Below are 12,906 nucleotides of genomic sequence, written 5' to 3' on the forward strand. Positions count from 1 at the left end.
CTCTAGCTCCCACAGCTTAACTAACATACAGACATCTCAGCTTTGGTTTTTTTGAATTTGCATCAATTGTCTCTATCCTTTTTTTTTTGTTACTAACAGGCTAATGAAATCATCATCATCATCAGAATCATCCCTGTCATTGCCTAGCATCCAGGTGTGCTAGCTGCTGCACGGTCACTAAGGGAAAGACCACCACTGCCATGATGCATTTACAGCCTGGATAGAAAAGAAAGTATGAGCGACATAGCCCACTGCTCTGCTCACTGCCATAGTTCTTAGAGTCATACTGGAGTTTATTACTTGCTTCCTAATATTTTCAAGCCAGCCCTTTTATGCTCCCCTCTCAGGAAGTTCATCAGTCCTTAGTAAAATGTCTAATAAATATCAACAAACCCACCTCTTGACTGTTCTGCAAAGCCCACTTGAACTGTCCCCAACAGCATGACACACACAAAACAGCTATTAGTGACTGGCCCTGATCAGGAGTGGGGCAAAGTATTACAAGGGTGATGCTAGACACCATTCACAAACTGGGGGGGAGTCAACAGGATTGGCTCACCTGTAATAGCAAGGAGCAATGAAGAAAGACAGACACTTGTCATCTAGAGATAATAAAAATCACTTAGAAGCTTAAATTGTTCTGTAGCAGATGGCATGAATGCCCCACCACCACTACCACCCTTACAAGAAATGAGTCTCTGTCCTGAAATCCTCATAATCCATACAGACAAGACAAACAAAATGTGGGAGGGAATAAACATATGTCTGGGGAAGGGAGGCACAGAGAAAATGAATGACTTGCCCAAGATCACATAGGAAATTTGAGATAGGTCTAAAAATTGAAACAAGAGTCTCCTGAGATTCAGCTCTGTGTTTTTTACCACAAGACTATCCTTGAAACCTAATTGATTAATTCTTCTAGACAGATGCCCATAACTTGCAAGGTAGAATTACTCCTCAGTTAACTACTTCACAGCACAAAATAAGTATCAGGCAAAACCAGCATCTTTGGGATATAATACTTTGGCAGCTATTTTATGAAGATTAAGCATATTCAGCTTAGAAAAAAAAGTGGTATAAACAAGAAAAATAAAACTTTGGGATAGATGATATTTCATTGCTTTCCTCTATCATCGTTATTCAGAGCCATCTCACAAAAATGCAAAGAAATTCTTTGAGTTGCTTTGAAAAAAACACCTCAAGCGTATTGTCAGTAGGGGGATGGTTCCATCTGGCTCACTTGTATTTCAACCAGATTTGCTCCTAACCTCCTTAGCTGCCAGCTTAGCTGCTATGTACTTATTTCTGCATTAACTCTCCCTTAGTTTAGGTTTACAGACCAGATGCACAGAGGACTCACAGCATTGCGCTCACAGGCTGGGGACCTTTTTGTCACTCTGGGAAAGGGCAGATCCCATTCTGCCAACAAGCTGGAACATACATCATTGCTGTGTCCCGAGCTATTGCTAGAGACAACTACGCTGAAAACCAGCAATGTGAAAGCATCAGTATCTGCCATGGAGGAAGGATGGGAGCTCAGCTAGGTATACAGTGGACTATTAAGAATTCCCTTAGCTATGCCATAAGGAAAAGCAGAATCATGCCAGGAGATGTAATGTGTAGAAGGAAAAGGAGCAACCGCTGTAAGGAGGTAAAACTTATGATGATGCAGGGGTTAACAGTGTAGCTAAAGAGGTGAGTGGAGTTTGTGAACTGTTTAAATACTACAGCTATGTCACATTGACAAGGAACAGAATTACCTCAGAGCAAGTGACAACCACTTTTCTCCATGTTTTCCCTCAACCCTTATGGTTCCCTGACTTATTGCCAAGCATGTACATTTCCAGTGGTTTTGCGTCAAAGATTTCCCTACCACTCCCAAATTCTGTGGTCTCTTCTCTATCATTTCTTGAATTCTTCCATTCCATATTCTGCTTTAATCTTCCCCCACCATTAAGTGTGAAGCTCAAATCAGTTTCTAAATAGCTTGGCTCTCTTTTGCAGGATTGTCACTTCACTTTGTATATTTTCTGTACCATTACTCCCTTTCTTTTGCAGGCAAACTGATTACTCCTGTAAAAGACCTAACAAGTATGTTTGGTTCAGATTTCACCTATGTGCTTTCTTGCAAATTTGCAAGGTGACCACCTGAGACCCTGTATGCTCAGCTGACGATCCCTGCTCTACTACCACTCCACTAGCTTGTGACAACCTATGCAGGAAGGAGTCCTCAGGCAGGCTCAGACAGTGAAAGAGGCCTCTTGCCTGTTTTAGCTGATGTTAAGGGAAAAGGAAAACCAAACATGGCTGTAGATTCCTCTGGCCTTCTCACAGGGAAGGGCTGGCTAAGTTCCTTCCCTTCTCCTAGAAGTGCAAAGACTGAGATACATGGTTCAAGTCACTGAGGATCTGTCCCTTGCCACCCTGAAATCATGGACCCATTTCTCCAGATGCCCACAGATCTGAGATGCTTAACCCAGCCAGAGTCACAGAGCATTTAAGAAGTGGTTGCTTTCCAGTGCAAACAGGATAACAAGCCTACATTAAGGCTGCACAGGTGGAAGCATTCTCAGAGCAAGTACATGGCTGCATAGAAAGCAAAATAAAAATCAACCAGTGTTTAAACAGTTGTTTGTGCATAGTGGAGCTACAAGGATGTAAACACAATCCACAGAAGACCAAGAGCTTCTTTGGGTGAGGTCTGACTATATCCCTACAAGTGCCTACACTTCTGCCCCTGCTCATGACCCCTTGCCTGACTTGTTCAAGTTTACCATCTTCAAGGGAATTTCAGCTTGTCCAGGAATATCTGGTCTAATTTTAACTGAAATGAATTGTGTTCTCAGGTGCCCATGACTATAGTAGCAGTTACAGTACGGATGGGAAGGCTTAAAGCAGCCATAATCCCTTCTCTCCCTAAAAACCATCCAGTCCTGGTTTATACACAGTCATACAACGACTTCCACTGGACTGTGGATAACTCCAGTAGCAGCATACACTTGTATACAAAATACACAGTTCCTGCAAACATCTTTTCCATAAGGTCTCCACAGAGCAGTACCTCTGATTCATTTATAGCACAACAGCAAGTCAGATCTCTCTTGATCAGTGCACAGCAATGCCAAGAAAGACCTTTTCTCAGAACTCAAACTTCAAATTTATGCAAAAAGAATAAAGTTTACTTCGAGTGTTTACTTGCCTGCATGTTTTTTATTTCTTCTGCCTTGTTCACTCCCTAAAATATTACACTATCATATAATAAAAATCTTGGGTTTCTGATAAAATTGGTCATAAGGTTTTTACCAAATATGTTCACTTGATTTAAAATTAGATTACAATCCATTTGAAACACAAAGGCTTCTACACATGGTCCCTTCCAAAAAGTTAAACTGTTTTATGTCTGCAAAGTTTTCTGAATGTCATCTTTTAGGTTTTCATCTCATAAAAAGATTTAATTTTAAAATACACTTAGTTACAATTTTTAAAAAGAAGAAAATAAATACAAACAAATGCTCTAAAGTAACTCTTCTGTTTCACCCCCAGTTCTCCCTATTTATTTTTTTCCAAACTGGACAGAAAATGAAAGGCTTGCATTTTGGCTCAACCAAAAAAAAACCCAAACCATTTATTTGAACAGCTTCAGATACCAACTTATTTATTCTTTGCTTTTGCAGTAATGCATGGGGTTAAGAGATTAGTGCAGCATTCAGCTACTTAGCACAAAATACAACAATGATTCAGATTCTAACAAACTTAAAGCCTCAAAATGAAAAATGACAATTATTATATTTTTTTTTATGATGGAAAATAACATGCAGGTACAGGACAGCAGAAGGAAGAGCAGATTAAATAGTGCCCCTGATTCTGCCTGGAACCATGTTAGAATTTGTGTGATATAAAAGTTATTGAGAATGCCAAAGGGTGGGGTTCTAAGTATTATCCCACTACTGCGTATAGATTATATCAGCTGAAAAATACATTGAGACCAGTCTAAGCTTTCTTATTTGACAGAGATCTCCAATTCTATTCACACTGCTTATATTTCACTTTTGCTGTTGGAAACGGTTTGCATATAATGTTGATTAAAGACTTGTCTGCCTGTGGATCTATATCAATAAGTATAGAGACAGATACAATATACACCCAGCACATAGATATACATATATTTGGATGAATGTGTCGATTCTGGCTTCTGAGCTTAAAAACATAAATATTAATACTGCCAACAGAGTGGCCTGAAAGAAACCAGAGCCCTCCTTTCCTTTGGGCCTGTCTCGTTCTGAGGTCCCTGAAAGTTCTGAGCTACAAAAGCTCACTCCTCCCATCTAGTGTCCAGAGAATCAACTGCGCAGAAACAGCATCCAGCCTCACCTGCCTTTTGAGGGGAGACCATCAGCTCTGCAGAAGGAAGCTGATCTACGATGATTCCTTTTGTTCCAGAAATGAAATTCAGTTAAACTACAATGCCAGCTCTTGCAATACCACTCAGCAGCCCAAGTCTTGTGTACTGCGCTTTTAATATGCAGTATTCCTTCCATGAGATGCACTGCACGGAGAGAGGTGCCCTCTCCTTCTTGTGTTACCTGGTAGAAAAAGATTGTTCTGGGACATTACCACCCCCCAAGTTCCCCCCCAGGTACTTACTAGGAGGCAGTGAATGGGGTTTCCTTTCAGATCAGTGTCCGGAGCCTGCAACAAACTCCAGTCTCTTCCTTTATTGTAGGTGATGAAAGTTTTCACTTGGTTGTCAATCTTCTTGTTAGCCAAGAACATTCCCTTTATCCCTGCTACCTAGGAAAAATTGACATGGCTGAAAAATAGATCAAGCCGATGCAGGTTCTCTGCATGTGTCTCTCTTGCCCTGTCAAACCCAACAGAGATCTGGCGCCCGTGTCAGTACTGTAGATTTCAGGGCAAGAATTGCCAAGGAGCATCACAGGAAGGCAAACTGAGGAGCTGGGGACAAGATAAGACCGTCACGGTTGGAAAGGAAAAGAAAGCTTATATTTCAGAATCAGCATGTGAACATAGTAAGATGTCAATAGCATTATCTGTAAAGTGACAATCTCTCAACTGTGTAGGCATCCTTGCCCCGAAAGACAAAATATGTATAGAGCAATCATTTGGCTCTTGCACTGCAGCAGCAGGAAACAGCAGCAATTTTGGCCTTGAACACCTATAAACTTGGTGTTCAGTGCTTCTATTCTCATACAGACTGCTTAAGACACTTCATCTAAGGATCCCAATGTGTTTCATAATTATCAGTGTTTCAACATGATAACTTGGGGCACAGAGGTATTTTTATTACAGTTTTGTATTTTGAGGAAGCCAAAGCACTGGTGACTCAAGCAAGGCAACCCAGAAAGCTAGTTACAGAGCTAGCAATGATATTCTCATCCTTTTATTTTTCCTGGTGTTTTATCCAACAGCTTTACTCCATAGACCTGCAGGAGGATTTTGTAAAGATGTGATGCTAACAGACTCACATTGGAACCAAGCCCAAAAGTGTCTTAGTGGGGAGATAAAGAGTCAACCTCAGACCACAATTCACACTGCAGAATGTTCCCATCTTCTCAGCACACTGAAAATCAATAGCCCAATAGCTGCTGCAGCTTGCGAATGAATTTGTTAAGCTGCCATTCTGCAATCTGAGTGCTGCAATAAAAAGGGAAGCGAAATCAGGAGAAGGAGGAGGAAAGTGAAAAACTTTCTGATTTCCAGCAAGTCTGTTCAGTCATCCACCCCATCTCTTCTTATGATGTAGAACTAGTGCACAGAATCATTCAACAAGACTTTTTACTCATAAAGATTATTACTTAAATGGCATCATGAGGCCAATGGTTACACAGCAGATTCAGAGGCTGTTCCAGCTCAGCTGATTTAATTATGTGGCTGGATTTTTGTGCTATAGCTCCCATTGAGTAGGACTGTATTGCACTTTTGGTCACATGCTGTGGTACTGCTAGTGGACAGTGCATTGGTACAGAACATTGGTGTACTTCAAATTGTCTTTAAATTAAGTAGTTAACTAATCTATTGTTGATATAAACATAAAAAGATAATATTTTCAATTTATTAGCTGGATTGTTTGGTCCTAACCAACTAAGTATTCAGGATTTCTTTGTTGTAGCAGAAAAGCACCCTGAAAAGACAAGGGTACTTTGTCTCCCAGTGATACTGCATGAATAGACAGGGCTGGAAAAATAGCATAGTTTTGCCTTTACTACCAGAGGCCAGAGCCTATAGCTCCATTTGTACTTTTCTTTGTTGTTGTCCTGAAATAGTTGTATTATATAGTCCCTGTGAAATAGTGGCTATAAATGATTAAAGAGCATTTTATATATCAGGTGATAAATGTGGTCTGAAATCCTGTGATTTTTTCTTTTTATGATTCCAGTCATGGGCTGGGACTCAGAATCCTTTCCTGAGAAAGCAGTGTAAGTTATACTGTCAGTCTTGGACAGCTTTATCTTAAGATCACACACACTATACATGTTTGTGTGCTCTCAGTAGGAAGAGATACACCTATTGCATAAACACAACCATGACATGCACAATGATCTCTGTTCATCCCTGCTGTTCATAGAATCGTGAAAAAGAAAGACTCATTAAAGTAAGTGCATGACCAACAGTGGTCACAGAGAAAAGCCCTCCATTAGCTCCCACGTGAACATTGTAGACAATCCTCACTACCCTGAATGTGTCGTGTGCAGATAGAAATGCTGTCTACAGTTTTAGAAAGATCCATACCAGAGACTCGAACACACAACTCAAAACACATTCTTCACTCCCCATCACCAGCTTCATACATCAAACATACTTCCCATCCAACAACCATCCTGCTAAAAAAAAGTAAGTCCCAGAGTAACAGGCATATATACCATAGCTATAGACACATGTCCTCAAGTCTGTTATCTCTTCAGGCATGGATTCCCACAGGCAGGATTGTCTTGTTGCAGACCAGTCCAACTACAGAGCCAAGCAGAGCCATACCATATCAGTGGAGAGGTGCAGGAATTAGAAAGGATACTCAGACCCAATGGCCAGTGATTTTTGCTGTTCCCTTGCTCTAGGAGATGGTCAGGCTGTCTGGGACAGCCCTTTTATGACTGAAGACCCACTGAATGCTGAGTCCAGTGTGCTACTGATGAAGTGGCACTGGAAGGTGGTAGAGAGAAGGGCTATTCTTTTACCCTGCTCTATCCAACATGCAGAAGGGGGAATAGCATCCCTCTAGGAGTGGCCTCATCTTCTACAAGTTCCAGCAGCAGAAGAGCCCACACACTGGAGTAGCAAGGTCTCAGTGAAAGTCTCCTGGTGACTTACAGAAGAGAAGGGAAAATGTGATGAGGCACCATGAAAGAATTTCTGTTTTCTCTTTATGCCCAACACAATTCCTGATTGAGAAGCATTGAGCAGTTTTACCCTTGATGTAGAATCAGTTTAGGAATCTACAGACACAAACACATTGACTACAATGCAACTAGAAGAACTTGTAACACCTAACAGACATGCACACAGACACATGCACATTAAACAGGGCTTCCTCTGGCATCTTCTCAAATAATCTTGCTTTTCCAAATATATCACTGTCACCACAGGACTCAATTTGCAATCTCTTCACTTCATTTTAATTTATCTATGGATTTTTTTTCTTCTCTTGTCTTCATTTACCCCTAGAGCATTCATCATTTGCAACAACCCTACTCAGAGAATCATGCTGGCTGGCTTTCTGTTCCCTTCCAGCTAGAACATCAAATTGAAAGGAAGGTTTGTGCCAGGTTCAGTGTCAGCCAATATTCTTTCTATCTAGATAATCAGCAGATATGACGCTACAAGTCTGATTCCATCAATTTCAATCCAGGTTACTGTATGGTGTCAGCCTAATAAAACAAAACAAAGGCTTTTCTTTCCCCCTGGGATGTAGGACACCTTTACATAATGTAGTAAAACTGCTTCTCGAGCTGACAGTAATAAGAGGCAACAGTTTTTCCATGGGCTGCCAGCGCTGCAGAGAGATTAATAGTAAAAGTCTCCAAATGACTGAAATGCCAGTGCCCATCCTCCTACAGTTCATCTGCATCTACATACAACACTTGCACTCTCTGGACAATTCAAGGTGGTATCCAAGTAAAGGGCAGCTGAAGGCAAACTATACAGCAGAGCTAATATTCAGGCAGCGATGGGGAGATATGGGAAGCATCTTATTTGCACAGAAACTCAGATCTACTTCATGGTCTTTATTCTAAATGGTCAGAAAACCCCCTGGAGGAGGCCTGAAAAGAGAAGCTGACCCTCAAACCAGCAGCTGAGAACTGAATTTCTACTTAGCTGAGTGCTGTCTCCAGAACTAAAACAGGCAGCAGAATAAAAGATGTGTGAGGGCACATTAAAAGCCCTATTCTTAGGATCAGTTGTTATAGAAGACAATGTAAATTGGACGGTTTACAGGGGAGCTTAGGCAGAATGCACTTGTCAGAAAAAGGCTCAGAGGTAAAAGGGACATCAACATGAGGTAGGAGAGTTTCCATGCTCATGGGATAGCCCTAGAGGGCGTTTCTAAAATCACTTTGTTTCCCAGAATAGTCCAAGTTGAGGAGGGTGACAGAGCTGAAAACTGCTGTCTCCCCTTACCTCTAAAACAAGAGACTAGAGGCTGTCAGAAATGCAACACAAATTGGAGAATGATGCTATTCAAAGTATTGGGAGCTTTCAGAGCCATAGGCTGGACCAATGTGGGTCAACAGGATTTTGGCTGAGAAGGCTAGAGTTCCTCTTAGGGACTGAATGTACTCTTCCATGACCTCTTCCGATACCTATCTGCCTATGCATGAAAGAGGCCTGAGCGCTTCCTCACCTGAGAACCTACACGAGGGTACAGCAGTGAATCTGTTCATAGTATTAGGCTGGGCCTGAATTCAACACCTGTGTAAAACCTGGCCTTGAAACTCAGCTGGCTCCATTGAGGCCCTTAAGCAAAAGGAGGACAAAGCTATGTGTTCAGTCACTTTTTGGCTCTGTTGTTCACATGCGTATTACGGGACTGATGCGCAACAAGGAAAGGGTACTGGCATCATATGAGCTCCTGAGATAGGAATAAAGTGTTTGGAGTTATGACATACCTCATAGAGGTCAATCATCACATTCCCCTCCAGCCCTTGACTACTCTTGACATTTTCCAAGGCCAGGGTGAAGTACACCCCTCGGGTGTCGGAGATATACAGATTGTATGTGTCGTTCTGGTTCCACTCTTGAACAGCTGCAAACACCTGATTCTCATCTGTGCTGATAACATGCATGTCCTGGGGAAAGAAAAGAGATGAAGGTTACTAGAGGGAGCTCTGCTCTGTCATTTTCAAGGGCACCAAAGTAATTGTGGGGATACAAGAGATATATTTAGGCTGGAGTTTAATTGGAAACTGTAGACAACTGTAGACACTCTTCTAAGCGGGTAATTCCATCCAGGAATATTTTACACCAGCTTTCTTCTGCGAATTTTCAAAGCAGTAATTAACTGATGAGGTGTTAATTGAACATTTACATTGGCAGTACAGTGTTACACAGCAGCACTTCCCCCCTCCACCAACACTTTCATTTTAATGAGTACTTTGTTTGGGGGAGGAGGGTGGTGGTTATGTGTTAGCTTTTTTTGGCACCTGAGTGATTCCACTTGTAATTGTGGAATCACAGATATTAAAAATGTGGTGGTGGTGTGGTGTGGTTTTGTTTTTGGTTTTTTTTTAAGAAGAAAAAAGCAGCATGTGAAACATCTGTTTCTTGCCTAGCATTCAGAAACCAAGTATGCTTGGGGACTGATACAGGGAGGATCTAACGGCTTAATGTCTGCAGTCAGTGCTGCTGCTGCAGTTTATTATTTCCAATGACAGTGTCAACTAGAAGCCAAGGCCCTGGACTACTGTGCTAAACACTCCCGCCACCCCAAAATATAACAGAAAGACAACCCTAATCCTTACAAGAGGTAAAGAGCAGAATTGTAGTTAGATCACTAGTGTTATAAGCGAGGTTCTGGTTTACTTTGTTCTGTGTATTACAACAGGCAGGAAGCAATGAAAAAATAGCATAATTAAAAAAAAAAAAAAAAAACAACAAAAAACCCCCCAACAAAAAACCACAAACAACAACCAGAAACTATTAAACCTGATTCCCTCTTTCAATGCCTGGAGAAATTATTACCCTGTGGAAAAAGCCACCAAGAGAGAAACTGTTATAATGAAAATCCCAGGTTCTATGTGCCCAGCCCAGGCACCCTGAGTTCTTTGGTGCCATAAAAATCTGTGGAGGTAGGAAAAGAAATGCAGATTTCTTAGCACCAGGTGATTCCCAGAAGATTCAGCTGTTCTGTCTGTTCTGGGCAGATATCCCAAAGTTATTCTGCTCCCATGAATCTCAGCCAGGGCTTTCTATATGCAAAACTGGGAACTTCATTAGAAAATATACTCTTTGGAAGCTGATGTTACTTCTTTCTTCTGTTACTAATAGCGTTTGACAATTCACTTTGTCGTGGTTTTGTAGGGTGAATTAATACCTCCAGATGGAGCCTTGTAAAGTAAAGATGAAAAATAATATACTGAGGAAATCTGATCTATAAATTTGAAAGCGGATTCACCACCAAGTTAAGATTCAGAACAGTTGTTTGTTTGTCCAGATTCAGATGTGAGTATGGAGTGGATGAATATTCATTTGATTTACTTGCTGCTTTGAGCTGGTGAAAAACTAATCCCAGAAGATGGGCTGGTTTTGGGGAGGAAGAGATTGGCTTAAGTCCTGAGGTAACAGGAAAGGCAACATAAGGCCCGCTGCCTTCTATTAATTGTGGTTGTGAATAGATATCTTCTCTCAGCTCCAGCTGTGCTAGTAGAAGTTACTGCTGCAGCTGTTTTTCAGACTCCGTATTTCAGACTGTCAGCCTAGTCAGTCTGCTGGTAGACCTACATGAGCAGGTGTTCCCAATGTGCTTCAGGCAACATTGGCTAGCATAGCTCTAATCTCAAGTTTAAACTTTTGCAAACACGCATACACACAGGGGCAGACCACTCTATTCAAACCTAGGGAGAGATTACAGAGTAAAACATGCTTTGTCTGGTGGATGTACAGTTTCATTAACTTTACATTTTAATCAATAGTTTTGCAATAACTAGGGGAGAGGTAAAAAGATATTTTGACCAACACAAAGGAAAACTAAAGGCAATTTCATAAATGCTTAAGAAGCAAACAAGTTAATCTATTCACTAGATGCTTCCTGAATTTGATCAGACCGTGCCATAAGATGCAAGTCTAAAGAAGATCCCAGTAAGGGCTGGAGAAGCAGAGGCTGAGACAGAATTGTCATAATATATATAGTGCAGAGAGTCAAAAAAGACAGTGTTTCAAATGTTTGCCTTTGGGGGTCAATTAACTTTTCCTCTTAATATGGTCTTGTCCAATAGATGCAGTAACATGGCAAAGCTTTGATAGAAATGGATTAGTATATGTACATCAAAGAGGTCTTTCACCCACATCAGGATTTTTTTGGTTTTCACACCGGGGAAATTAAAATTAGTCATTGTATCATATTTGCTTCAATGTGGTTTTTTTCAGGGTGGGATTTGTTTTTTTGGGGGGGAGGAATAATACAAAAAGACAGGCTTCATCTTGATACAGAGCAAGAGCTTCACTGCATCTTCCACTACAACATTCATTCTACCTCTCTACAGAAAGGGAAAAGGACAGGAAAGAGAAGCAAGGCACCCTTCTCAAACTCTTGTCATCTTCAGGGGCTCCCCATGCATCTGCCTACTGAGAGCCTGAGATTTCCTCTCTCTGCTCCAGCACACAGTGGAAGTACATTAATATGCTGTTCTATTATCTGTCCCTCTTGGCTTTCCAAAGACAAAAGTAAGAGCATGATGCTGTGCGTGGGTTTGATCAGGTATCTACTCAAATGACTAAAGGCCAAGGCTTTCTGAATTACTAAACATGCTTCAATTGCCCTTTTTGCACTTGGTCAGGGAACTTTTCTTACTAGCAAGTTAAACAGCAGGCAGTGTAATGCCTGTTTTATGCTGTCAATTACTGGGACTTTTTAAGGTCTGTATTTAAGGATTTTTTTTTGTGTGGTTATTGCTTCTTCTGTCAGGATGTACATCCTGAGGTTGAAAGAAAGTGTTGAATTTAAAGCAGAGGTACAACATGCACCCATGCCATCAGTATTCAGCCCAGCACCAGTTAAGGACAGGTCTTTCGAAAAGATAAATCACTTGTCTTGCTTCAGTATTCACAGATGTCTGCTCAGTACATTGGTTTAAAATGGAGTGAATGTACCCTGTGTGCACCTTTAAGGTGATTATCATGAGTGAAATTAGAGTCTGTGACAGAGCCCACCTTGTGGTGTTGTGATACAGAATAGGCAGTGCCAACCCACAGATCACCATCACTGCAGAAATTAACAGGTTTCAATAAAGACTGTTTACAGGTTTAACACAACCTGTATGGACATATGCAGGCATCTTATATGGGAGAGAGTTTCAAGTTAATTTAGGCTTTTAATCAAACTGGCTACCAGGCTATCAATGCCAACAAGAAGACTATTTCAGTTTTGATTTGCTAGAGGCCATTCCTGCCTGAGCAGCTGTATCGCTTGCCAAAGCTGCCTGCAGTCACACCCCTCCAGTTCAGGAAGAGCGACATGCAAAGACATTGATATTTCCATTGATAGTTCCAGAAGTCGCTTAGTACTGTTTACCATGTTTGGCCCCTCTTTCTTAGCTGAAGGAGATAAAAGAGAATTTAGGCTTAAAAGAAGCTGTTTGTTTCAATTCCTTGAATAGTATAACTTTTTGTGCATTTTTAATAAAAGCAGCTATCTTGCTTTGATAGCAGCCTCCAAGACAGCCACAGCTCCACTGT

General features: G+C 41.2%; 1 protein-coding gene across 4 annotated transcripts in view; it reads right to left on the reverse strand.

Annotated features, from left to right (window-relative positions):
• The window catches only part of SORCS1 (sortilin related VPS10 domain containing receptor 1), a 304,516-nt gene that overhangs the window by 61,995 nt on the left and 229,615 nt on the right, over nt 1-12,906 (reverse strand). For all 4 annotated transcript variants that reach the window (XM_037400891.1, XM_037400890.1, XM_037400889.1 and 1 more), the window contains exons 9-10: nt 9,123-9,302; nt 4,645-4,791 (exon numbers count right to left, since the gene is read on the reverse strand). In XM_037400891.1, coding sequence (XP_037256788.1) covers nt 4,645-4,791; nt 9,123-9,302 — 327 coding nt within the window. The remainder of the gene's footprint in view (nt 1-4,644; nt 4,792-9,122; nt 9,303-12,906) is intronic.

This window comes from Falco rusticolus, chromosome 9, assembly GCF_015220075.1.
Source record: "Falco rusticolus isolate bFalRus1 chromosome 9, bFalRus1.pri, whole genome shotgun sequence".
In the NCBI taxonomy this organism is placed as follows: domain Eukaryota; kingdom Metazoa; phylum Chordata; class Aves; order Falconiformes; family Falconidae; genus Falco; species Falco rusticolus.